Source organism: Neovison vison, chromosome 3 (assembly GCF_020171115.1).
Source record: "Neovison vison isolate M4711 chromosome 3, ASM_NN_V1, whole genome shotgun sequence".
Classification (NCBI taxonomy): Eukaryota; Metazoa; Chordata; class Mammalia; order Carnivora; family Mustelidae; genus Neogale; species Neogale vison.
The window spans coordinates 212225108-212251936 of NC_058093.1; the positions used below are offsets into that span (position 1 = coordinate 212225108).

A 26829-nucleotide genomic window follows, 5' to 3' on the forward strand; every position below is an offset into this window, starting at 1 on the left:
AAGTCTACGTGCATTCTGGGTAGTGTAGTCGACAAGGAGAGCGGACCTCACTAAATTCGTCTAGAGGGGAGTACTATTAAAATGTAATTTAAAATAATGATAAAAATTACCTTAGAGCGACAAAAAATAGGAATTTGTATTTTAGTATATACTCCAGAGAAGTTTTAGACCCTAGTACCTTTGCCCGGCTTCTTTTCATTTGCAGCCGACCCCTGTCCTCCTCATCTCCCCCCGGGTCTCACGTCTGGCACTTCCGGTGAGCCTCCCAGGGCGTCCGAGCGGAAGCGGCGGCAGCGGCTGCTGCGAGCAGAGAGGGTCGGCGGGCTCTCATCATAACGTTCTCTGGGCGAAGCGGCATCTTCGAGGCAGAGGTGTCCACCATGGTGAGCGCGGCCTGGCGGGGGCTGGGAGCTGGGGCTGGACTGGAGCCAGGGGCCGAGGCCGAGTCCGGCAGGGCTGACAGGACGGCCGCGGAGATGCCGAGTCACCCCGGCCGGGCAACAGCCGGACCCTTGACCACGAACGGCCTTGGCTCATCTTCGTTGGTCCCGGGCACAGTTCGAATTTCCTCTCAGTTGGACTTAAACTCTTTTAGGATGAAAAGGAATTTTCTACGTTTGGGTCCACCCATGTGTCTCACAAGTGCTAGGCATGTAACAGGTTTCCATAACACCAAATTAATGGAAAAGTTGCTGGGGGTGAGGAGCCGAGTCGGGGAACCCCCCAGGGAGAATGCTTGGGGGCCATTCCGATGGGCGGGAACACTCAGCCCTTGCCCCAGTTCTCCTCCAGCGCGGTACTTCTGGGTCATGCGTCGGTTGTAATGACGCCTTTGGCTATTTAAGCGATTCAGTAAAGATAACAGTAGTAGCTAGTTTTTGCTGGCGCTCTTTGTTTTGCACAGTTTTTAACACCCACAGTCCCTTATTACTCCTCATCCCATTTAATCCCTACAGTGCCTTTGGAGGTAAGGATGATTATCATCATTTTAATCGTGAAAACACCCAAGGTTTAAAAAAGTAGTTTAGATCAGGGAAGTGGGAGTGGAAATTTGAAGCCAAGTGTGTCTGGCCGCAAGATTAGTCCTGTGCCATCGTATGGCATTGCCTCAATGTCACTTGTTTATTTTAGCAAAAAGAAGTAATGGTTATTAGGTTTTATCCGAAGTATGTCATTGTTGAATCATGCTTCCATTCTCAAGTTCATCCACTTAAACACGTTGAATACCTGAGAGGTCTAGGCCATATGCTAGGTATTGGGATTATAAAGGGAAGTCCTAAAGGAAAGTAGGACTTGGTGTTGGGAGCAGCAGGGAGGGGGCAGAAGGTCAGGTTCATGGGTGGATTGAAGGCAAGTTGTTAGGGGTGTTGAATACTTTGTGGGGCTTTTCTAATTTAAGAAGGAATGAAAGCAAAGAGAAAAAATGGCTTAGATGGGGTGGTGTAGTGAAAGGCTACGGGAATCCCCCACTGGTCTGGTCTGCCTTCACATTTGTTACGCTTCTGGCCAAGACTGTGGAACAGAGTTGTGCTTAAAAGAAGAGATAAACCCTTGAAAATTACTATGCTAAAGCTCTCAGAGATTGAAGAGCCATTTGAGATTCTAAGCAGGAACATACCGTGTTTGTATTTCAGGAAGATCACAGATTCATCTTGCTAATTTTGGAATTGCTAGTAATAGACCTTATCAGTAGATGGCTTTCCCTCTATTTAATGTGTATTTGGAATCCAGTCAAGAAATAGTTGTTCAGGGGTGCCTGGGTGGCTCAGTGGGTTAAAGCCACTGCCTTCAGCTCAGGTCATGATCTCAGGGTCCTGGGATGGAGCCCCACATCGGGAAATCCCTGCCCAGCAGGGGGCCTGCTTCCCCCTCTCTCTCTGCCTGCCTCTCTGACTACTTGTGATCTCTCTCAAATAAATAAATAAAATTTTTTTAAAAAAGGGAAATAGTTGTTCATTATGAGATGTTTTTTAAAACTTGTAAAAAACACATAAGTTTACCATCTTAACCATTTTTAAGCATAGATTCTGTAATGTTAAGTATATTCACATTGTTGTGTATATTGGATGTCCAGAATTTTTTAATCCTGTAAAATCGAAACTCTGTACCCATTAAACAACAATTCCCCCATTTTCCCCTCACCTGTTCCCTGGCAACCAACATTTTACTTTTTGTCTCTATAAATTTGACAACTCTAGGGATCTCATATAAATGAAATCAAATAGTATTTGTCTTTTTGTGACTGGTTTTTTTCACTGAGCATAATGTCCTCAAGTTTCATCCATGTTGTAATATGTGATAAGATTTTCCTCCCTTTTATTTTTTTTCTTTTTTTTTTTTTTAAGATTTTATTTATTTACTTGACAGAGATTACAAGTAGGCAGAGAGGCAGGTAGAGAGAGGAGGAAGCAGGCTCCCCGCCGAGCAGAGAGCCCGATGCGGGGCTCGATCCCAGGACCCCGGGATCACGACCCGAGCCGAAGGCAGAGGCCTTAACCCACTGAGCCACCCAGGCGCCCCTTTCCTCCCTTTTAAAGGCTGAATAATATTCCATTGCGTGTGGGTAGACCACATTTTTTTTTTTTTTAAAGAATTTATTTGACAGAGAGAGATCACAAGTAGGCAGAGAGGCAGGCAGAGAGAGAGAGAGAGAAGGAAGCAGGCTCCCCACTGAGCAGAGATCCCAATGCAGGACTCTATCCCAGGACCCTGAGATATGACCTGAGAGAGAGAGGAGAAGGAAGCAGGCTCCCCACTGAGCAGAGATCCCGATGCAGGACTCTATCCCAGGACCCTGAGATCATGACCTGAACCAAAGGCAGGGTCCAGGTGCCCCTAGACCACATTTTTTAGCCTTTCGTCTGTTGATGGGCACTTGGATTGTTTCCACCTCTTAGCTATTAGGAATAGTGTTGCTATGAATATTCGCACATGAGATAAAGATCTTTTCAAGAGCCTGCTTTCAGTTGTTTTGGATATGTACCCTGTTGTATAATTTTACATTAGTGGGGGTTGGGAGGAGGGACATCATGGTAATGGCAATACTTTGAGAAGACTCCAGATTGCTGTATAACACGTTTTCTAAGCCTCACCATAATCCGCATGTTAAGACCTGGGATAGTACCTTTTTGGTGGCGCTATGCCTTGAGTTTACTTATTAACATGAAGGCGTACACACAGTGTAACAACATGAGAGCACCTTGAAGGGGCACCAGTCCAAACCCTGGGCAAAGCAGGGAAGGTTCCTGGAGCAAGGAAAGGATGGTCATGGAAGCTAGGGGAAGGAGTGCAAACACCTCATGCCTGTTTTTCCTGTTGTCTGGAATGCTGTTCCCTGTTTTTGTTTTTGTTTTTGTTTGTTTTCACCTGGCTCCCTCCTGGCATTCAAGTCTCTGCAGAGTCCCTTCCTGACCACCCACTTAAAATAGCATTCCCAGGCACCTGGGTGGCTCATTCGGTTAAGCATCCACCTTCAGGTCTGAGTCCCATGTTGGGCTCCCTGCTCCATGAGAAGTCTGCTCCTCCCTCCCTCTTTCCTTCCTCCAGCTAGTGCTCTGCTCTCTCCCTCACTCTCTCAAAGAAATAAATAAAATCTTAAAAAAAAAAAAATAGCATTCCCAGGAGCTCTCTGTCCCTTACCCCGTCTTGCCCTTGTTCTGCTAGTGATTAGATTAGAGCCTAGCAGATAGTGGGCACTCAAATTTTAAAAAATAGATATATTTTTTTAATTGTTGAAGAGGGAAAGTGTTCCGGTTGGAGGAACCAGGTGTGGCAGGGGTAGGAGATTGTGGACCATAGTAACGAGTCCCTGAGGTACATGTGAGGTCTGGCCTGGATCCTTGGGTGAGGGGCGAGAGACTGAGAAAGGTTAATGACAGGCCTGACGTGGCCAATTGTATATTTTAATAAGATTGAACCTTCTAAAAGCAGTGGAATCGAGACGGGAGGGACGAGACTGGGTAGGGCTGAATGTGTAGAAACAGATCTGAGATTCCCATCTTCCGGGGAAGTAAGTGCTTCCAGCAGACTGCTGTGCTCCATCAGGATTTTGGTGCATCTTGTTCTTCTAGAACATTCGGCTGCATTAACTGCCTGACTTGTTTGGGCTTTCGACGTGAAGAAATGTACCTTTGTTCTGTTCTAACTCCAACGTCTCTTTCCTTCCATGTAGTTCTCCTTCAACATGTTTGACCACCCGATTCCCCGGGTCTTCCAGAACCGCTTCTCCACACAGTACCGCTGCTTCTCCGTGTCCATGCTTGCAGGGCCTAATGACAGGTCAGATGTGGAGAAAGGAGGGAAGAGTATGTGCTCGTTTTTATTTTGAATAGTAACCTTTCCTGCCCTCAACCTGCAGTGCTTATAGTCTTCAGTAGCTCTTGTTTTGCATGTGTAACAGAAGCTAGTTACAGCGATACTCTTACTTGCCCTAGACTTGCTAAGGGGGGCCTAGGGTGGGAGGGAGAGTCCTAATTATGATTAGATTTATGGCTAATAGCTATTGGGTTCCCCACCATGAATTACAGCGAGTAAAATTCTTCATGAAAGACCATGATGAAATGCTGGCTACCTCACAAGTATCATATAGTATGTTTTAAAGATATGACAGAAACTAAATTTTGGCTTTTGTTCTGCCTTTTTAATTTTATTTTCTTAATGTTTTTAAAATATTCTTTCCACAGTAATTATGCCGCCCTCAGCTCTCGATCAACTCAGTAAGTATTTTCTCCATGGCTGGGGAATCGAGGTTGTTTAAGTGTGTATGTCAGAAACTTGGCACATGCTCTTCAGTGTGTCCGGACATAGGCGACCTTCGTCATTCCTGGTTGGGAATTGTCCGTGGAAGGCGCACGCTGGACTAGAGAGCTGGGCCTGCAGATGCCCTGGCAAGGCGGTGGCCAGCTGTCCAAGGGCCAGCAAGTACTCAGTTCTAGGTCCCTCCCCTGTGAAGAGGGTTCTACTCTTGTGAAACATCCCACTCCCCCCACAACACACATATACACCTTATTCGGATCCCATCAGGACTAAAGGAAAGTTCGAGCACCAGTGCATTTTTCCACCCTGCTGAGGCATCATCCTGATGCTACTGGCTGGGTTCACTAGGTTTTTTCCTAAAGGAGGCAGTGGGCTCCCAGGAGGGTGCTGTGCAGCAGACTTCTCATCTCTCCCCCAGCTCCAGGCCAGAATTCCTAGCCCTGTCTGCTCCTCTGCATTGAAAAGCACATAAAAAACTGAACTTTTGTCTGCTGCCACTCTCATCCGGTCCTTTCTCTCATAGCAGGAGTGAGAAAGTCCCATGGGTGTGAGAGTGGCTATACTTCCTCTTTCCTCAACCCTTCATCTTGTGAGAACAACCCATGGAGACCTCAAGCCCCCCAGCCATGGGCGCAGTCAGTTACTTTTGAGATTCAGGGGTGTTTTTTGGTGTGAATTTCTCTTATCTGAGGCAGGAGACGGTGGAGGCCACCAGAGGGCAGGTCCACACTCAGTGTCTGGTATAGTGGTTGGGGGGGCAGCACCATTGAGAAGGGGTATGGGTCTGGTGCATTCCAGCTTGGGCTTTGCACCTGGCCTATAGACTAGTGACTTGGCCTCTGAACTTCAGTATTCTCATCTTTAAACAGGGGCACACAGCAGCCATCTGTCAAAGCTTCTGTATGGCAAGAGTTCCTCCTCCCAAGAGGGTGCCCAGTGGGAGGTGTGTAAATAGCCCAAGCCCATGTGACACCAGTCAAGGCTGGAGGTCGCCTTTAGCCGGCAGGGCTAAATCAGTGCTGGCAGCGGCAGTGGTCACACCCGGCGGAGGCCTGTAATTCTGGCCTCTGCACAGCCAAAGGGGTTAACAGACCCATGGGGTTCATAGCCCCATCACAGAAATGGAAACAAGGTCCCCCAGAGAGCCTGCCTTTCCATTTGACTGAGCCAGGCACTGAGTGCCAGGTGTGACCCTTGGTACAGGTGTCTGAGAAGAGACTCAGATTGGGACAGGGAGCTTAGATCAGCGTTTGGATCTCTTAAGTCATGGAAGAGATTTTGTACAAAAGAAATCTTACAGAGAGTCTTCATTTATAAAAGGGTCACTGCTCGGTTTGGAGGAGGTGAGACGGGCGGAGGGCTCAGGAGCCCCAACGCACTTCTCTAAATCAGAAAATGTGGTGTAAAAACCACCAGACTGAGGAGCACAGGGGTTTCTTCCAACCACAAGAATCTTGGCTCCTTGGCTGGAGCCTGATCTGCTTCACAACCCTGACTGACCACTGTTCTGCTTCACGACTCCGCAGTTGACAGGTGCACTGGGGACAGAAGCCCTGGCCTCTGGGCCCTTGGCCACTGTACGCCAGCCTCCAAGTCACCCTTGGTGATGGGGCAAGAATACCCACGCCCATTGCTGCCAATTCTGGAGGCTCTTCTCCCCAATCTCTGGCTTCCTGCCCAAACTTCTTACTTGATCTGCATCACCATAATTTTCAGGGAGATCCCAGGCGGAGTCTGCCATACCTCCTGCCACTGAATGGAGTTTTTGTGGCCACATCTGCTTAAGCTGACAGGCTAAAGTGAGCTTTGGTGGTTAAGCCTCAGATCTGGGCTGGCATCCTGGGTTGAATTCCAGTGCTTTCGCTCCTGGGCGCTCCTTGCTGACTGGGCATGTTAGTTCCCCATAGATAAAAGGAGTAATGGTAAAAAAAAAAAAGAGTAATGGTCATTCTTACCTCACTGGTCTGGAAAGAGTAAGCCAGAGCCTGGAATGTAGCAAACACTTGTTACTTGTCACCGCATCAGTCTGTGCCAGACCCATCCCTAGATCCCTGACTCTTTTGGGTCTCCCGCTTCACACTGCCTTCACCTCCTGCCCTCCTGGGTTTGCCTGCCTCTGGCTGTCCGTGCAGCCTAGTCTCCGGACCACTAGAGCAAGGGGACGTACTGTGTTGTGACCTTGCTGAGAGCACACTTTGACGAATGCTCCCACCTAGCCTAGTGCCTGGCCCACCCTCCCTCTCCTCCTGACCACACTCACCCCAGTCTCACCTGATGGCCAGCCATTCACAAACTGTTCAGGCTGCTTCCTCTCTGGCCTTCCCTCCCCAGCTGGTCTGCCAGGAATCACCTGGAGACCTGACTGCAGGAGTGCTGACTCCCCCATGCCACCCTGCCCACTGCACTGCAGCATCTCGGTGCACGTGTTTCTTTCCTACCCACCTTTCTAAGTAGAAACCTCTGCAGGTGGGGTTTTTGTCCAACATGTTGGACAATTATTAACAATTAATTAATTGGCAATTAAATTATTTACGAACACATGAGTTACCATATTACTTTTTTTCCTAAGATTTTATTTATTTGACAGAGATCACAGTAGACAGAGAGGCAGGCAGAGAGAGAGGGAAGCAGGCTCCCTGCTGAGCAGAGAGCCCGATGCGGGACTCGATCCCAGGACCCCGAGATCATGACCTGAGCCAAAGGCAGCGGCTTAATCCACTGAGCCACCCAGGCGCCCCACCATATTACTTTTTAAAGTTGGGATTTCCGAAAGCCTCAAGCGTAAGCCAGTACTGTGTCCCCAGGTGACCAAACATTCCTGCACTCTGGGCCAGGTGACGTGCATGGGAGGAGTGTGGGCAGGCACTTAGGGGCCTGAGCGCCTTGTGGGTCTGCCTGCTTTGGGCAACTAGGCCCTGTGGAGCCATGAGGGGCACCCAGGGAGGCTGATTTTCAGAGGAGCACCTTTGGGTAATAGAACTTCTTCCTCACAGAAGCTGTGCCTCAGCCTCTCTCTCCTTTTCAGGCCGACTCAACATTACCTACCCCATGCTGTTCAAACTGACCAACAAGAACTCCGACCGCATGACGCACTGCGGTGTGCTGGAGTTCGTGGCCGATGAGGGCATCTGCTACCTCCCGCACTGGGTGAGTGGGGTCATGCCGGTCTCTGAGAATCTATGGCCTGTCTCAGGATTAGGGCCCCATAGGAGAGCAGCCCCCAGTGTGTGTCAGGACTACAAGGATGGGATGCAGAGCAAGGCTTTGTGTGCTGGGGGGTGGTCTTTTCTTTGACAGTTGATCTGCCGATAGCCCAGAAACCGCAGCCATGCTCTTTACCTGCCATTTCCTGGGTAAGGCTTTTGTAAAAATAATAGAGCAGGAGTGTTTTTGAAGTGGTCTGAGTACCGAGTTCCACATTTTAATACATCTGCTCCCACTTCTACTAATTTCTCCCCAGTTCTGTCACGTGTGGGTATGTACACGCTCGTGTGCTTCCATGCTATCTGTAACTGAGTCCTTCCAGAGCACATCACTTCCTTGCCATAGAAACAAAGCCTCTCTTTTTTGCCTTTAGACTTTCTCTTGAGCCTGGGTTCTTCCTGAGTGCTAGGCCTGGCCAGCCCCCTCCCTACCAGGAACCCTACGCTCCCATCTCACTTGCTGCCTTACCTCTCCTATGTTGTTTTCCTAGCCTCAGTCCCCCAAGGAGCTCTTACTCATGCCTCAAAGCCCAGACTCAACTTGCTTCCCTGTTCACTTGCTCTCCCAGCACTTGCCGCTCAAAACCTTGCCTTATTGTCCTGTGGGTTTACAGGTGCTCCTCATGGGCACGAGGCCTTGTCCTACTCATCAGATAGAGTGCTGTAGGTGGCTCAGGTGTTGGGCACTGACAACTTCCCCAGGTCATTCTCGATCCTCAGAGCCGCTTTGTGACTCTTATGAAGAGGTAAAAGAGGAGACAGTAGCCCAGGGAAAACCGTACAGATAAAGCGTTTGGGTGGCCCCTTGTCCAGCTCTCAGACTGTTTTGGATCAGAAAACTGGTCGGATCACTTTTGTTGAGGAATTTTGTATCCTTTGGGAGGCTTCTTTAGATAACGTGGACCTGCTTCTCTCTGGGCTGGTCTTCCAGCTCTTGGCCAGAATGGGTGGTTGGCCTGGGGTTTCCCAGCTACTGCTGGGATCAGAGCTAGCCTGAGAATCTTTCCACCCTCAGTGGGTATGTGAACAGGGGCCTTCTGTTAGCTGCTTGGTGGCCTCCATCCCACCTGGAGCTCCCAGGTTTCTTCAGGGCAAGTCAGCCTGGAACAGATGCTGGACTTTCTTCTAGCACCTAAGGCCTCATCTATTGGCCTCGACCAAGATCCTGCCCAGGACATAGGGAGCGTGTGGATGGATGCCTACTGCAAGGTGCCTGTCATACTGCCTGTGCCCCATGGTGACCAGTGCCTTCCAGCGGCTTGTGCACACAAGGAGCAGGCCAGCCCTGGAGCAAGCCTCCTCCCTGCTGTCGGGGTCTTCCATCAACTACTTCCCCCCCAAAAGTCCTGTCTGAGCCTGCTGATTCAACCACAAGCAGGGGACCCAGGCTCCTACCTTTCCTCCTTGAGCTGCCAATGGCTGTGTCCTTCCTCTGTCTTCAGTGGCAGATTTCCCTGTGAGCTTGGGCTGCAACAGACTGACTTCCAGTCCTTATAGCACTTCCCAGGAAAACGTCCCTCTCCAAGGTCACCGAATGTCCCAGTTACAGGTCTGTTGCCTCTCCAGCCTGGTGAGCACCCTTCCAAAGAGAGTTTGTGGAGACCTCAGCAGGCTTCTCCAGCTTTGCTCATGACCTCTGCCCACCTTGGCCCTGGCCTTCCTTCCTCTTATGTACATCTTGTCCTTGGACCTTTAGAGTCTCCTCCTCTACCTCTGTGGAGCCTCTGTGGTCAGCAGTGCTGTTTTACAGTGCCATCTGGGTTAAGTGTTCCTGAGGGGGTATCATGCCCAGGACCAGCACCAGGGCAGCCCAGTGTGGGATGGGGCTGGGAAGTGGGGCAGTGACTGAGGAACCAAGGTCAACTGACCTGATCACTGTTGAAGCCAGGGGTGGGTGTGTAGATGCTGGCTCATGCAGTTCTGCATTTTTTTTTTTTTTTTTTTTTTTAATCTACAACCTACTTTGGGGCTCTAACTTACAACCCATGGATCAGAGAGTCTCATGCCCTACTGACTGAGCAAGTAAGACACCCTCTCCATTCTCTGCTTTTATATGTTTGAAGTTCTCTGTAAGAAACTCGAAGGGGCACCTGGGTGACTTAGTCGGTTAGGAGGTCAACTCTTGTTTTCAGCTCAGGTCATGATCTCAGGGTTGTAGGATTGAGCCCCACGTCAGGCTCTGTGCTCACACACAGCCTGCTTGAGAGTCTCTCTCCCTTTCCCCTTGCCCTTACCCCTGCTCAAACTCATATGTGCAAACACGTTCTCTCTCTCTCTCTCAAATAAATCTTGGGGGAAATAAAAACCTCTAAGATAAGAAAAGCAAAAAAACCATTCCAAGACATGCAGGGTTTCTCATTTCTGGCCTACCCTCATTGACCCCCCAAGTGTCAGCCTGGTTGTGGTATCTTGATTTCCTGCCCACCAGGTACTCACAGGCCTATGTTCTCTCTCCACCTTGTTTCTCAGCCAGCATCCACCACACAGGACAATTACATAGAGGTGTGGGGTTGACTTGTCAGTTTTATATGACCCCTGTAGCAGATGCCTCTGAGGACTCGTCACTACTCTGTGCCCTAGCTAGGGGGCATTCCATGTGAGGTGAGCCCACTGGATGTCATCACTGTCCTGCCTCCATTGCAGCTGTTTACCCCAAGGCCTTGTAAGCTGGGTGTGGGATAACTCAAGGAGTAGGGGCGGTGAGCTTCCATGGGGAAACACTTTGCTTGTAAGAGACCTAACACTGGTAGCAGTCCCTTCTAGGTGACCCTTCCGGTGGACCATCTTTTTTCAGAGGGTGGCAGAGACACCCACACTGCCAGCGGCGGCCTCCTGGTAGCACCCCAAGGCCTTCCTTTCATGTCCTTGACTTGTGTCCTGGCTTGCTTTGTCCTCTTTCCTAATGTCAAATTACGGTTAAATTACCTGTCCTCAAGTCCTCATCTCAGACTCCTCTTCCAGCAACCCAAGAATGAGGCCGTCTGAATGTCGGACTTGGGCCTGCCGTACGTGTGGTTAGATGGCGCTGATGCTGGCCATTTCCAAGAGCCTCATGGAGCCTTCTTCTTCCTTCAGATGATGCAGAATTTGCTGTTGGAAGAAGGGGGCTTGGTTCAGGTGGAGAGTGTCAACCTTCAAGTGGCCACCTACTCCAAATTCCAGCCTCAGAGCCCTGACTTCCTGGACATCACCAACCCCAAAGCAGTGTATCCTTTTGCGATAAGAAGGATTCTTCTGGACAAAGGAGGGGTGTGTCGGCAGTCTATAAACAGTGAGCTTTTTGATGACCATGTGCCGGCTTTGAGGACCACAAATTCATTTGTGATTGAAGTTGTGGTTTGAGAAGAAGGGTATTTGGCCAGCATGTCCACCCTGGCCTTGCCCTGGACAATTGTGCCAGGAGCTCTATGGGTGGGCCTCTTCCAGACACATCTTTGATGGCAAAATGGAGCCCTTCCTCCAGGTGGACTAGGGTACCTGGCACAAAGCTCAGTGTGCTCTGGTGGAAGGAGGCTGGCTGTTCTCCCTCCAGGCCCTACCCCAGTGGGCCCCCGGTGCCCCACCTCAGCCATGGGCACTTCTCAGCCTCACCTTTTACCCAGGGTTAGCACTTTGCACTCCAAACCAGTGGGGAGCATTGACAGTACATTTTCTGTCAGCAAGAAGAAAGAAAAGATTATAGGTTTTAGTGGTTTTTGGTATAGTCTCTGAATTTAAGCCAGACATGTGTGTTGCTAATGAAAGGAGTAACCGGTGTGGGCAAGGAGCATGCTGTGAGTCCTCTATGGTCTAGACCTCTGGCTTAGAGGCCCCACCTTGGCTTATTCACATCATGTTACAGAGAGGTCACTCCGTTGCCTGTTTTTAAAAGGCTTGAAAAAAACACAATTTAACAATACAGATAGGTAGATATTTTTTTGAAAAAAGTCTCTTTCCACCGTCTCCCACCGGTTGCACATCCCCATCACCACCCCAAACCTGGGAGCGAGCCTGCTGCTGGCCACATCCTGGATGTGGGTGCACTGTGCTGTCTTCTGCTGACTGTGTCTGTGACAAGCCTGTCAAGTCCCCTATGCCAGGGACCTGGACATGGTGGGGGTCTGGGGAGCTGTGCTCACTGGCACTCACTGTTGAATGCTTCTGGACTTACAGGCAGGATGACATCCTGTGGCAAGATCTGCTTGCCCGGGTCCCTAAGAGCTCTACCTTGGATGTACTCACCTGCCTGGCAGGGCCCGGAAGTGTCTGCCTCCGTGACTGCAGCCCCTTATGGTTTTTCTCTGGTTTTCATGTGTGTTTCGATATAGACTTACTACATGGTTTTCAGAGGCTCTTTCTAGAGCCTCATGGTTAAACTTTTTTAGCCCGTAGGGAAAGAGTGTCCCCTTTGTCAGCTGAGAGGCAGTGTGGTGCTCCCTGGGCTGGCTGACAGGATAAAGACACTCATAGTAAAAGCCAGACTCAGCCCAGAGGCCGAGGGCACACAGAGCTGTGAGGCAGAGGCCAGCTCTGCCCCTAGAGGCCCGGAGGGCTGGCTGTGACAGCTCAGTGCCTCTCGCTTCACGGCCACCAGTGGAGTTAGGGCAGGGCACCCCAACAGCATGGCATTTTATGCAAGGGGACAAAGACAGTATGCACAGAATACCCTTTACACAAAGCTGTTCTCATCTTAGAAGGTTGTCTGAGTAAGAAACAGGGTGAGAGGAAGAGTAGGGATTCTAGTCAGGCTGAATCTTGTACCCTCTGTGAGACTCTGAGAGCTTCACGTGCTGTCCCATGTCCCAGTGCTGGGTTCTGGAGCCACAGTGTATGTGTGACCATTCTATTTAATTAGCAATAATCGCGCCTCGGATAAACCTCATTGGCTACGATACTGCCACTGCGCAAAGCTTAACCATTCTATTTAAAATAATCCTCCGAATTGATGAGGAGGACATGGTAAAAATATTCTGTGTGAATAGGCATTACTCCCTCGCCTGGGCATTTGGATTATTCAGTTTCTAAGACATTATTATTAATTATTATTAGAAAAAAAGTTTTTAGGTTACTTTTTCCTTCCTAATTTTTATTATTTTTTTAGTTTTCCTCATTAAACATACCCCTAAAGTTGGGTTACCACCCAAAAGATAGAAACAACAAAAGTGTCAGAGAACATTTTTGATTTTTGAGGGGGCCTGTTTATCATACACTCTTTTTTTTCTTTTAAGATCAACTTGTTCAGGTATAGTTTACATACAGTAAAATGCACAGTTTGATGGGTTGACGAATGGGAACACTTGTATATCTGGAACGTTTCCATCTTTCCAAGAGGTCCTCTGTGCCCTTGCCCACCCATCCTCACCTGACCTCCAGCCCTGGGAACTTCCTACTGCCTCCTGGCCCTCAAGAGAGCTGCCTTTCTTGAGGGAACACTTTGTGGCAGGTTCTTTCCCTCAGAGGCATTTGCGAGATTCATCCGTGCTAGGAGCTTACCCTTCCATAATTATTGCTGAGTCATATCCCACTGTCTGTGTGGTAGAAATTAATGACGGTGATTATCTAAACCTCTCACGGAACTTGTTTCAGATTTGAGGTACCTGTGTTGCCATGTTACCTTGACAGTGTGTGTCTGCAGATTAGAGAACGCCTTGAGAAACTTTGCCTGTCTGACCACGGGGGACGTGATTGCCATCAACTACAATGAGAAGGTGAGTGTCTCCACCATGGGGCCAGCATGGCCTGGTGTCCCGGTCAGCAGAGGTCACAGCCAGTGAGGACCAGCAGTGTCCATTCTGGGGTTTGAATGGGGGTTCTTTTTAAGCAGAGTATGCCTGGCTTTTATCATGATGGATGCCTGCTCTTTGCTTGTTTAAGTCCCCATGAGTTCATGTTTAGAGTCCTGTAGTAATTCATTCATCAGCTCTGATTGATTTGATTGAGAATTGATTAATTGCGTTTTCAGGTGCTTGAGCTTCACGTTATTAGTTATATGTCTGCGTCCCATGATGCCAACAGTGTTGACTGTGTCTCTGTTATGAAGCTCTTCACTGCACCCATAATCTGAGCTATTCCCTTTGCTGGTCTGGGGACACAGAAACAAAGCAGCCTGGGTCCTCGTCCTTGTGATTTGAGGAGCTGGCCCTACAACATGCCCCAAGTCCTCTGGGGCACAGGAAAAGCAGAGCCTGGCTCTGCCTACGGACAGTGTCACCTGAGGTCACCTCTCCTTCTCATGGGACCACATGTCCTCTTCCTCTTGTTTGCTTCAGCTCTGGTTTTCCCTTGGAAGCTCCCCTGGGACATGAATCTTTTGGGTCTGAATACCATATATGTTCGTCTGTGATTCAGTGCTTCCTAGCTCTCTAGATCTAGACAATGTCGCTGTAAAGTAAAGTGCTGTCTCTCGTCCTCCCGTTTCTCATTTATGTCCTGTATAAGTGACACAAAATTCAAGACGCTATCCACTTCCCCATTATCTGTGGCAACAGGTGGAGGAGAGCTGTCATAGTTGGCAAGCCTGCCCCTTCCCCATCTTGCCACAGGCATGGAGCACAGCCATGTGGACACCCTCACCTGCTGTGACAATGGATGGTGACCCTCGTGGCGTTGCTGCCAGAGCAGACCTCTTGGTGCTCGGGAGAGACCACAGCCCCTGCTTGGCTTTCCCCAAGGCCAGCTCCCTGCCCCTTCACACACTCTCCTGTCCCGTCGGGGACTCAGGCTCTCACAACGGAGAACAGGTGCCCATGGTTCAGCTGCTTGCTCCCTCCATGTCAATGTAGGGATCCAGAGTGTTCTCAAGTTTCCTTCTGTTTGAGGCATCCGTTGCTGAAAATCCTTATTTTTCAGTTTTGTGGGTTTTGAATCACACTTTGATGTTTTCTCGTAAACTAAAAAATAATCTTGTTCCCTTTAGCTAGTGGGGAACAATTTAGGTGCTCTCTACCTTAAATGAATACTTGAAGCTTTCATAATTAATTATGGGCCGCTTTAATGTAATCATTCTTAATATGAAGGTAGTAATGCTAAATATAATCCAAATTGATGATAAAGGAGAATACTGAAATTTTTGCACGAAGAGGGAAGGTGAGTGGCATAGAAATGAAATGCTTGTTTGGACCTCTACTTTTGGAAGTAGGGAAGGGCCTTTCTGATAAAACCCAATTTACTTTAGGATAAAGTCTAGATTGTGACTGTCTTCTTGGTCTTGCTTAGAACATAGGAGATTTTTAAGAATCTCTCTCAGTGTTGTCCTGTGTGCAGATGGCCATGCCAGTGCGTCAGTGAGCTATCAGAACTGCAGGCTCTCACATTAAAGTAAGGCCTTTAAAGGGGCTTAAACAGATCCAGAGATGGATGTTGTCCTCATCCCAGGAGAAGGAACCCAGATACTAGTTAAACCCTCAGGATTACTGTAGATGGAGCAAGCAAACAGGAGTTCATAATAAAACCACCAGATTCCCAAGCAGAGACAAGAAAAGCAGACATAGACCCTTAGCGAAATCAGTATTGGTATTTTCGGTTTTTGTTGTCTTTTGTGGGTTTTGTAGTTTTTTGGGAAGATTTTATTTATCTGAGGGAGATCATGAACTGGGAGGGGGCGAAAGGGCAGAGGGAAAGGGAGAACCCACTGAGCAGGGAGCCAGACATGGGGCTCAATCCCAGGACCCTGAGATCATGATCTGAGCCAAAGGCGACCCAGTATTGGCATTTTCAGATGCAAACATCAAGTAATTACGTATAAAATGTTCAAAGAAATTTTTGTAAATGGAATCATAAAATTTAGCAATCAGCAAAAGACTACCAAAAATAACTAGGCACATTTGAAAAAACAGTCAAAGAGTTAAATAACAGCTGATAGAGAATTCATGAAATGAAAGCTAAATCTGCAGAAGGGCCTTAGAATTCTACACAGAGAGTCAAAGCCATGAGCGCAGGGGAAACTAGGGTACTGGGGATCCTGAGAAAGTCACACATACTCAGTGAAAATGCCAGCAGGAGAGGACGGAGGAGTGTCGCTGTTGTGAAGAGGCAGTAAGGGAAATTGCTTTAGAGCTGTCCTTCACCCCACATTTACAGGGAGTATAATGTATATCCCATAGGGTGAGTTGCAGACACCGAATAGGATATGGAGAGGTAGGCAGAGAGAAGGTACTTAAAAAGAGTGGTAGCTATTATAGCCTAAAATAACAGAAAACAGTTGACCCTTGCAGAATATGGGGTTAGGCCACCTAGCCCCGTACAGTGAAAAATCTGTGTATAACTTCACACTCCCCAAAACTTCACTACTAATAGCCTACTATAGACCGGGAGCCTTACCATAAACAGGAACAGCAAATTAACACACGTAGTGTAGGGTTGTGTGTCATAAACTGGGCTGTTTTAGTAGAGTAAGCCAGAGAAAAGAAAATGTTACTAAGTGTCACAAGTGAGAGAAAACAGGTTTAAGGCACTGGACTGTGAAAACTCCCCGGGTTAAGTGGACCAGTGCAGTTCAAACCCATTGTTCCAGGATTGACTGTATCTCCAAAGGAGTACGGAAAGGAACTGTCACCAGTCATCTTCATCTTTAAAGAATGAAAGCAATATCAAAATACTTCCAGATTAACAAAATCCAAGAGAGTTTATTTACCTGTGGTACTTGAAAAGCATGAGCTTCAGGAGTAAGCAGTATCCTAGAAGGAAAGACCAGTGTGCCAAAAGGAATGGCAAACAAATAAACTAGCAAATATGAAGTAAATTTGGTAAACATCCCACATAAAGCAGAAATATTTAACATGTGAACCTGAAACAAGGACATCCCAAATACTGGAAAAGAAGAATGAAAGTGTTCTCTATTTGCACTCCAAGAGAATATTCAATCAATAAAAATAACTAGAAACTCTGTACGTGTTGAATGTTTAAAAACAGTTTCAAGTGACTGTTTTAGGGCACCTGGGTGGTTCAGTAGGTTAAAGCCTCTACCTTCAGCTCAGGTTATGATCCTAGAGTCCTGAGATCGAGCCCCCGCATTGGGCTCTCTGCTTGGCAGGGAGCCTGCTTCCTCCTCTCTGCCTGCCTGCCTCTCTGCCTACATGTGATCTTTGTCAAATAAATAAATAAAATCTTTAAAAATAAATAAATAATAAAATGACTGTTTTAGAGGCAGCATGACCACACAAAAAACTAAAAAAAGTCACAAGAATTTCTCTTTACTGCGTGCAACGTAGTCTAGTGTTTCTGTTGTGCTCCTTGCAAGATTTTTCTTTCCCAGCTCTGGTTATGACACAGTTGGCTTTATGGCCCACTAATCAGCTGTGACCTTCAGTTTGAAAGCACGACTATAACAAAATGAGAACTTGTGGTCCCAGCGTTGACGGATATCTTGGCAGTATTGGTGGTGGTATAGACGGGATGGCCAAACCGGTGGACTTAGCCCGGGTATTGAGTGGAGAAACTGGGTTATATCCACACAGTGGCACGTATGCCTTGCTGCTTATCTTCAATAAATAATGAGGACACTTTATTTTTTAAAAAGGTTTTATTTATTCAGAGAGAGATCAAGCACGCACAAGCAGTAGGGGAGGGGCAGAGGGAGAAGCAGTCTCCCCTCCGAGCAAGGAGCCGGACCTGGGACTCAGTCACTGGACCCTAGGATCATGACCTGAGCCAAAGGGAGATGCTTAACTGGCTGAGCCACCCAGGGGCCCCATGAGGAAATTTTAGAAAACAGGCTGGGGACACAAAGCCCTCTCACTTCATTAATGTTTAGGGTTTTTTTAATGCTGGGACTCTCCAGACTGTTCTTTAGAAAAGCAAGGCATACCCTAGCTAAAAAACCAAAACAATGCAGGAAAAAGCAGATTCCGCCACTTTCAACTCTTGCCCTTCAGGGCTTTTTTATGTTTGTTACATACTTGAGATCGACTCAGACACACAGTAGTGTGACTGGTCTTTAAACTTCGTTTCCTGTTGGCTGCATAGTATTCCACTGGTGACTTAATTTCTTTATATATGAACAAATAACACTCATTTAACTGATTTATCGGTAGGTATTTTGAGCATGCACTATCATTATATTGGAGAGAGCTGTCTCAGAATTTTCTCTTGGGCTGTTTAGCTAATTATTTACTCAATAAATTCCTAGATGTGAACTTCCTGGGATAAAGGTTGTGTCTTTTGCAATTTGATGCATAACTACCCTGCCTGATTTGAACCACTTATAGGGAACAGCCTCTTTTGAGTGATGGGAAGGCATCCAAGCAGGCAGCCAGCCCCCTCGTCACAGCAAGAGGTGGTGGCTGGGGGAGGGTGTCATGGAGGTGAACCGCATGTCCACGGGAGCTAGGCAGGGAGCCGCAGTAACGTGAGTGGGGACAGCCCACGAAACCACGCGCCTGATTTTTGTGTTTTGCCCACAGATCTATGAGCTGCGGGTGATGGAGACGAAGCCTGACAAGGCCGTGTCTATCATTGAGTGTGACATGAACGTGAGTACCTCTGCTGCCTGCAGTATGCTTGGGCCAGGGGAAGATGGGCAGTCAGTGCCCCACCAGAGTGTCATGCAGCCCCTGGGACTGTATGCGTGACAGAGGCAGAAGAAGGTGATACCAGAACACTGAGAGGAGGCTGCGGACCTGGCGACCTACCTGCAGCCAAGTGAGGTGGCAAAGCTGTAGCCAGTTCGGAGGTGGCCACACTCACCAACACTGCAGACATGCCATAGCGTGGATATTTTGGAAAGCCAAGGAAGCTTATTCAGCTTCTGTGCAGGCAGCAGCTACTGGTACCCACAGTAGCCTAATGGGTCTCCAGGGAATGCTGCCAAGCAGGAGGGGACAATCTCAAAAGGTTATATTCTCTCTGGTTCCATTTGTTAGCTACGTTCTTGAAATCAGCAGGACTTTAGAAATGGAAGACATGGTGGTAGTTGCCAGGCGTCAGGAGCAGGCCAGGAGAGAGGCAGGTGTGGTTATAATGGGACAACTTGAGGGGTCCCTTTGAGGTCGGAACGATCCAGTGTCTCAACTATGGCAATGGAGACACTGACCTATACTTGTGATAAAACTGTGAGAACTTAAGTGGGAAATCTGAATGGGAGGGCAGGACAGTGCCACTATTGCCATCTAGGCAGCGATCCTCTGTGATTTTATAAAATGTTACCATTGGGGAAATCTGGGCAAAGTATACAGGGGCAGCTTTCTGTCGCATTGCTACCACGTGCGAACCTATGGTCGTCTCAAGTGAAAACACAAATGCTAAGGAAGCCTCAGTGCCCCCATATCTCAAAATTGTACTCTTCCCTTTGGGACCACAGGTGGACTTCGATGCCCCACTGGGCTATAAGGAGCCCGAAAGACAAGTCCAGCATGAGGAGTCTACTGTAAGTCGTTTGTCCGGCATCCCACCGCAGCCCTGGCGCTGTTTGCCCACTTCAGTGATGGGGCTTCTGTGGGAGGGCATCCCGCGCGTGTTGTGGCAACAGACACGTCGTGATTGGCCTCTGCTGATGCTGACACGGCCATGTGCCTTGCTCCTAGAGGACAGCATGTCCCAGCTGTTGGGGGTACAGGGATAGCAGTAGCAATGAGAGGCTCATCACCCGTCTTTCTGTCCCCGTCAGGAGGGTGAAGCTGACCACAGCGGCTATGCCGGAGAGCTGGGCTTCCGTGTGAGTACCAGGCCACAGTTTCACTTTCTGTGCTTCCGCCGTGCCATCTGGGTTCCTCTGCAGGGATGCGGTTTTTGTGCACGCACGTATCTGGTGCTTTCTCGGTGACATGGTCCTTCACATCCACTTTGTCCTGGAATCCTCCAAACAATTCTATAAGGCAGGCCCCAATTTTTCTTCTTTTTGAAGATTTCTAACCTACCAAAAAGTTAAAATAGGACACACGTACACCCTTCTCTTATATTCACCAGAGGGGACCACATTCTACTTTATCTCTGAGAACATGACTCTTTGAAGGGAAGTTGCAGCTGACCTCCCAGCACTGTGGCCAGCCAGCCTCCCTGGGAAGCAGGTGGAGATAACCAGGGCTCTGGCACCAGGGTATTGGGAGGCGGCAGAGGAGTCAGGCCTGGAAAGCGGAGCTGAGCTGTGTGTGGCAGCTGCAACAGAGGCCTTAGCCCACCCTTAGGGCACCGAACTGGGTGGTCCTGCAGAGGCTAGGGCCAGAACCTTCAACCTGTCCTTAGCTACTGGCTGCTTGTGTAGGGTGGCTGTGTTTGAGCAGTAGGCTCATTTCATCTCACAGCAATCCCCTGAGGGGCTGGTGGAAAGTTCTTGGCCTACCGTACTCCAGCAGCTGGGGAGTGAGGGCTTCAGTCCCTAAGGATTCTGGGCAGCACCTCCCCCATACATCCTGGCAGCAATCTCTGGCCACAGGATGTGTGTGTGCTCACCAGCTCTTTCGCACTCTCCTGCTCCCTCATCTAGGCCTTCTCTGGCTCCGGGAATAGACTGGATGGGAAGAAGAAAGGTGTAGAACCCAGCCCCTCCCCAGTCAAGCCTGGAGACATCAAAAGGTGGGTTTTTTGGTCATCCTCTAGGGAGACTCTGTGCCAGGTTCCTGGGCTGGGGCTGCCTAACTCAAGCTCCAGAGACAAAGCCTGGACCAAGGAGGCTGGTGGTGTGGACGACTGGCCCTTGCCTGCTCTCCTCAGTGGGCCGGAGGACCACCTGAGCCCGTGTTTCCCCAAGGGGTTTCAGTGGGGAGGAGATTGGTGCCCTGCCTCATCCACCAAGCCTCTCCCACTGTGGTCCAGCCTCTGCCCACCTCCAAGTGGTTCCTGATCAGCTTGCCCTGCTGTTTCAGGTCTTTCTGGTTCCTGTTTAGTCATCTCTCTATTTTCCTTTTTTGTGACTTCCAATAATTGATCAAGTCCCATTATGTCAACTTCCCTCAAACAGGAGGCCGGAGCTACCTTAATGTGTTTTTTGTCATTTGGCTCAGGGACTCTCAGAGCAGGTTTCCTGCTCTGGCGGTTGTCATGGAGGTGGTGGGGATGACATATGTCACCTGTCTACCTCGTGTATTAGAGCAGAAGGAGCAGAAGGAGAATGCTGGGTGTGTGGTTTTTTTTGGTGTGTTGTTTTGTTTTTTTAAGATTTTATTTGTTTATTTTGAGAGAGAGAGAACACAAGCTGAGTGGAGAGGGAGAAGCAGGCTCCCCACTGAACAGAAAGCACAACATGGGGCTCGATCCCAGGACTTTGGGATCGTGACCTGAGCTGAAGGCAGATGCCCGACTCACTGAGCCAGTGAGCCTCCCCTGGAAGTGTGGGTTTTTACCCAGTCTCTTAAGAGAGCATAAAGAGTTTAATGAGAATTTAGCCCTTGCAGGGTCTGTGAGACTAGAGAACAGAGATGGTAAGGGCCCACCAAGCCTCCACAGCAGGCCATGCATCAGGTCCACAGGCCTCTGCCCCAGTTGCCTTCTGGTTACTTCAGAAAGGAGGCTGAGAAGCACCAGAGGGCTGGCCAAGCCCAGAATGGGTACAGTGCTATAGCCCAGAGTGAGTCGCCGGGATGACACTTGCCTCTTTCTGCTTGATTTTCTCTCGATGGTCAGGAACGAACTTCAATTCTTATCTCCCACAACTAACATTTTTCCATTTTTTTTCCTTCCTCTCCTTCACAGAGGAATTCCCAATTACGAATTTAAACTGGGTAAGATCACTTTCATCAGAAATTCACGTCCACTGGTCAAAAAGGTTGAAGAGGTGAGTTTATTTCACTGGTAATGAGAAGTTTGGTTTGTTAGCGATGACTGGAGAGTTCTTTCCATTCTGAATGACGCCTGTCATATCCGCCACTCCCCACCCTCCCCTGCCCCGTGCCTGGGGCTCCCCTCTCCCTGGTACCCTGATTGTCCTGTTAAGTCTGTGTTAGGGGTGTGCACAGGCCATAGCTCTGGTGACACCTGGTAGTGGTGATCAGCGTCATCCCAGCTCACAGAGTTCTGACCCAAGTGCCAGGCCCCATGCTGGTGCTTTGTACTTAACTGTTTAATCCCCAGCACCATCCCTTGAGGTAGCTACTATGACTGTCCACATTTTTACAGATTTGAGTATGATGGTATGTGGAGGTGAGGGCACCCAGGCCACAGAGACAAGCTCCTGACGACTACATGGCCGCTTCTGTGCCACCACCCTCCACCCTCCAGACATGGCCTCCCCTGGCCCAGAAATTCCCTGTTACAGGAAGGGAAGGCTGCAGATTGGGGCAGGTGTTGGCAAAGGGTACGTTCCCAACTTGTGGGCACTTCTTCCGAGTGTTGGAAACCAGCTCAGAAAACCCAACACACCCTACTGCAGATGCCCCACACCACCCAGCAGCCGTGGCCATTGTGCTATGTATTTCTAGAACACCAACACTTTAGATCCACCACTCTCCTGGTTCCTCTTCTCAAAGACTCAGTCTCTTGGGCATCTAGGGTAGGCTAGAGGGCAGATGTTCTGTGAGCCTATTCAGGATGGGAGACTAAACAGGACCAGTCACTGGCTAGCTCCTACCTGCTGGGCCTTCACCAGCCTCTTGACCACTGAACTCTTCCCCTCTACCTGGGGGGATGATTGGGAAATGTCCAGGCTCAGGGGAACAAGTGTGGTCCTCAATGAGACCTCAGCCTCTGATTCCTCCTTAAGTGCCTTTCCAGGCCTTTGCCAGCTACAGGCTGGGGCTTGCTACCTCAGGCCTAGAGGCCTCAGCAGGGGCTTCCTGCAGGCTGACTTGTGACCTGACTGTGGGAGATGAGGGGAAGGGAGACCAAGGCTGGCAGGCATAGCTAGAGCTGTTTAATCCAGAAGTCCAGTCCAGAAGGAATGGATAGCTGACGATGGGATTGAAGGCACACGCTTAGCTCTGCCCCATCCTGAACCCCCACTAAAGCTGTGGCACAAAGTAATAAGGTAATAAAGACATTGATGAGAAGAGGCAACTGCTACAAAACTTTGAAAGCCCCAGAACAAAAGGACAAGAGATAACAGACCACAAGCCATGGAAGCTGCATCCTGAGCTGCCTGTGGAGAAAGCCAAAAGGCCGATTGGTTTAGATAGTAGAGCCTGAAAGGTACCTCTGGAAATGGGGGGCTAAAGACGCAATGTGTGTCACAAAGAACTTAGAACCGCAGCACCCCTCCTCACCGTGGGGCTGTACCTGCCTGACCCCAGGTGAAGGCTGGAGGCTTATCTTCCGGAAGAGGCATTATGGTAGGTCCTTAGATTGGGGCCATCAACACAGTGGATAGCAGGACAGAATTAAAAGAATGAGTGACAGTTTGCATCCTGAATTGTTGTTGCCCTCGGTGGCCTTCCCTTGCTTGTCTCCCACGCTGGCTACCAGGGTTGCTCATTGCAGTTGGAGGAGTTTTCTCTGGACAGTCTGGCAACCCCCGAGGAGTGTCCCAGCCAACTTCCCCAGTGTGGAGACTGCAGTCAGAAAGTTTTTACTTTTTTTTTTTTTTTTTAAGCACAACTTTTTTTTTTAATTTTAAAGATTTTTTAGTTATTTATTCGACTGACAGAGATCACAAGTAGGCAGAGAGGCAGGCAGAGAGAGAGAGAGGAGGAAGCAGGCTCCCCACTGAGCAGAGAGCCTGATGCGGGGCTCGATCCCAGGACCCTGGAATCATGACCTGAGCTGAAGGCAGAGGTTTTAACCCAATGAGCCACCCAGGCACCCCGAGAAAGTTTTTACTTTCTGAAGAGTTCTGAAAAGAGATTAGAGAAACCAAAGGGTCAGGAACCATTAGGAAAATAATTTTCCCCAATGCAAGGGCATTAGTTTGCAGCCAGGAGGACCTTCTGAGTGTCCAGCCCATGAGTGAAAATAGCCCCCTATCAAGGCAAAGATCTAAAGCTTCCAGAAGGAGAAAAGAGGTTATACCACTGATTAAGAACAGCATCATTTTAGCGCAGGATACAGGAAGCTAGGAGATAATGGAGTAGCTTCTCCAAAATTCTGAGAGGAAACTTTTCCAAAACATTCTATACCCAGCTCTTACAGGCTGGATTGTGTTCCCCCAAATCCTTTGTTAAAGCTCTAACCCCCAGCACCTCAGTATGTGATCTGTATTTGGAGATAAGGCCTTTACAGAGGCAATTAAGTTAAAATGAGGCCAGTAGAGTGGCCCCTAACCCAGTTTGACTCTTCCTATAAAAAGAGGAAATTTGGATGTGCAGCAGAAAGACCATGCCAGAACATCACAAGAAGGCAGCCATCTGCAAGCCAAAGAGCAAGGCCTCAGAAGAAACCAGCCCTGTCAGCACCTTGATCTTAGGTTTCCATTCTCCAGAACTATGAAAAACTAAATGTCTCTTGTCTCAGCCGCCCAGTCTGTGGTATTCTGTTACGGCAGCCCTAGCATGGTAACACCAGTCAACCTGTCAGGTAAAATGAGAGGAGAAAAAGTGATTTTCAGCCATGTAGGATCTCACAAAAGGATATTCCTGAAGCACCCTTTCTCAGGAAGTGTTTGGAGGATGTACCCTACTAAAATGAGGGCATAAAGTAGAAATAAGAAAGACCTAAATCCAGGAAACAGGGAGCCCTGAAGCCGTTTGCAGCATCAAGAGGATGGCCAGTCAGGCAGAGCAGCCTTTTGTCCCCACAGAGATACACCTTCAAACAGACACAACCAGCAGGATGCCTGCTGTGATGAAATGTATGCAGAAGAAAGAAATCAGACACAGGGACAGCGGGACAAACAGAAGGCTCTGCAGGAAAGGAAGAATGAATGGCACAGCTATGACTCAGATGTACATGGTCGCCACCACATAAAACCGTGTGCAGGCCCTGCCAGCAATGCACTCCTGTGTGGGGGAGGGACAGGGCAGGTGCAGGGCTGTGTATCAGGGAGTACAAAATCCTCTCCTTCCATGGAGAATGCCTCTCTGACTAGCAGTATAAGCTCCTTAAAGGTACCTGCTATTCCCAGTGCAAAAAACCAGGCCCTGTTGCTGTTGGTGGGAAAATAGCTTAATAGAATGTTTCTGAGGGCCTGTTAGTGACCGTATTATTGAGAGCCTTAAAAATACATGCAACACCCCCCCCCAAAAAAAAAGAAAGAAAAAATTTAATTGTGCAGGCCTTTTATGGTAGAATAACACTTCCAAGAAAAAAATCAGAGTTGTGTGCAAACACATGAAGCGGCTCACTGCTGCTTCCAGTCGGCAACAGGAGAAGAATTAGGCACAAACAAGTCAGCTGCAAGAGATTGGGAGCAGGGGCCAACAGTCGAAAAGGACTGCTGCCACGAGCAACTCCAGTCTCACTTTTATTGGATAGAAAACAGCCAACAGAAGGATCGATGAAGGTCAAACGTCTTGCAGGCAAGCAAGGAGGATAAAGTTTATAGTTAAACAAGCACATTCAAAGGACTCCTCTAACAATGGGCGCTTCTGGGAAGAGAAAGGAGCAATAACGGAAAAAGGAAGCAGGTGGTTTTCGTTCCATCTTGAGCTGATGGGGCATTCCCCGGTGCTCCGCGGCGTTCCGCCCTGGGTGGGCCGGGCATTCCCGGCTACCCGGCTTCTGTGAAGGTGTGGCCTTCCGCCCTGAGCGAGCCGGGCATCCCCAGCTGCCCAGCTTCACGGTGGTATATCGTCCTTCTCAAAGACCCGTTGCCAGTATACGTTTTTCTTAAGGCCATATCTAAATGTGCTTGGCAACTAGTAAAATCCTCCGGGGGTTACAGTTTAAGTAACAAATTGTTCCGAGGGGCAGCAGCACTCACCACAGCAATTTAAAATACCCCAACCTGGAAGTAATATCCAATGATGAAAGCCTACCTCTCCTGGATGATGGAATTCTCTGTAGTGCTTCCTCCTCTCTCTCTCTCTGCCTGCCTCTCTGCCTACTTGTGATCTCTCTCTGTCAAATAAATAAATAAAATCTTTAAGAAAAAAAAAAAAAAGAAAGAAATTCATCGACTTGAGACTGGGGAAATATGGGAATAATTTACATAAGCATATATAGTAAAGTGGCCGGAAATATTTTTGAGTGGTGGAGTTATCGATGATTTTTCTTTTGGGGGTGTGTTTTGCATTTTTTACATTTTGAAAATAGCGGTGCTTCTGCAGAAGGATGTACATTCAACCTGAGAATAAAGGATGTGGTCGAGGCATAGTTATAATTCTCTGGTTTTGTTTCTTAATTGAGTAGATTATGATTTCTATTTTAAAGCCATTATTCAAAGTATTATGAATAACAGGGAAGTAAGGGACATGGGTGGCTGGCACATGAGTCAACAAAATCAAGTGTTTATTCTAAGCCTCCAAGGAGTTTCTGAAAATAGTATTTTATCTTCACACTCAGGATGAAGCTGGAGGCAGATTCGTCGCTTTCTCTGGAGAAGGACAGTCGTTGCGTAAAAAGGGAAGAAAGCCATAAGTTGGGACTCTTGGCTGACTGGAAAATAAAATAATCAATTGCAACATAATGGCTTTTAGTTACTGGCTCTGATGGGGATGACTGTTGCAGAAGATGCTCTGTCACTTTAGGTTTTGTTTAGAGTTACCTAAGAATTACTGCGTGTGACCTGGAAGTGGAACAGTCAGACTCGGTGGATGATTTGGGGAAGGAGAAACCTCACTCTGAGGTCTGGCAGGCAGCCTCCTCCTTGCCCCTTCTTGCTTTCAGCCCTTGAGGGGTTGCTCCCACTGCCTTAGCCAAAGCAGAGTTCCCTAATTCCTGATGCAAGTCAATGGAGGGGATTGAACTGCTCTAACTTGAGGTGTTGTTTCTCTTTTTTTCACTTATTCCTTGTTTTTCCAGGTCGATAGCTTAGAGCATTGCCTTTGGCCTAGAAAAAAAAGTGGCTTAAATAGATACAGGCTCTATAAATAGTGGTTATCCCATTACTCTGGCTGCAATTGTATGAGGAAGGGTGTTTCTATTTTTATTTTAC

At 48.4% G+C, this 26829-nt stretch overlaps 1 protein-coding gene and 1 pseudogene across 1 annotated transcript; one reads left to right on the forward strand and one right to left on the reverse strand.

Annotated features, from left to right (window-relative positions):
• Window positions 1–268: 268 nt before the first annotated feature.
• UFD1 (ubiquitin recognition factor in ER associated degradation 1) lies at window positions 269–26361 on the forward strand. Its single transcript, XM_044243719.1, has 12 exons — window positions 269–383; window positions 4172–4304; window positions 4683–4715; window positions 7781–7902; window positions 11034–11164; window positions 13573–13645; window positions 18338–18406; window positions 19234–19299; window positions 19540–19587; window positions 20356–20444; window positions 21561–21642; window positions 26238–26361. The coding sequence occupies exons 1-12, from the start codon at window positions 381–383 to the stop codon at window positions 26310–26312; spliced, it is 924 nt and encodes a 307-aa protein (XP_044099654.1). The 5' UTR covers window positions 269–380; the 3' UTR covers window positions 26313–26361.
• On the reverse strand, window positions 12699–12849 carry LOC122903746 (annotated as a pseudogene).
• Window positions 26362–26829: the final 468 nt, after the last annotated feature.

What these genes read in the sequence shown, in the direction of transcription:
- UFD1 (XM_044243719.1), top strand. An exon ending in ATCACCAACCCCAAAGCAGT is followed by an intron (nt 11,165 to 13,572) that starts GTATCCTTTTGC and finishes GTGTGTCTGCAG; the next exon opens with ATTAGAGAACGCCTTGAGAA. An exon ending in TCCAGCATGAGGAGTCTACT is followed by an intron (nt 19,300 to 19,539) that starts GTAAGTCGTTTG and finishes TGTCCCCGTCAG; the next exon opens with GAGGGTGAAGCTGACCACAG.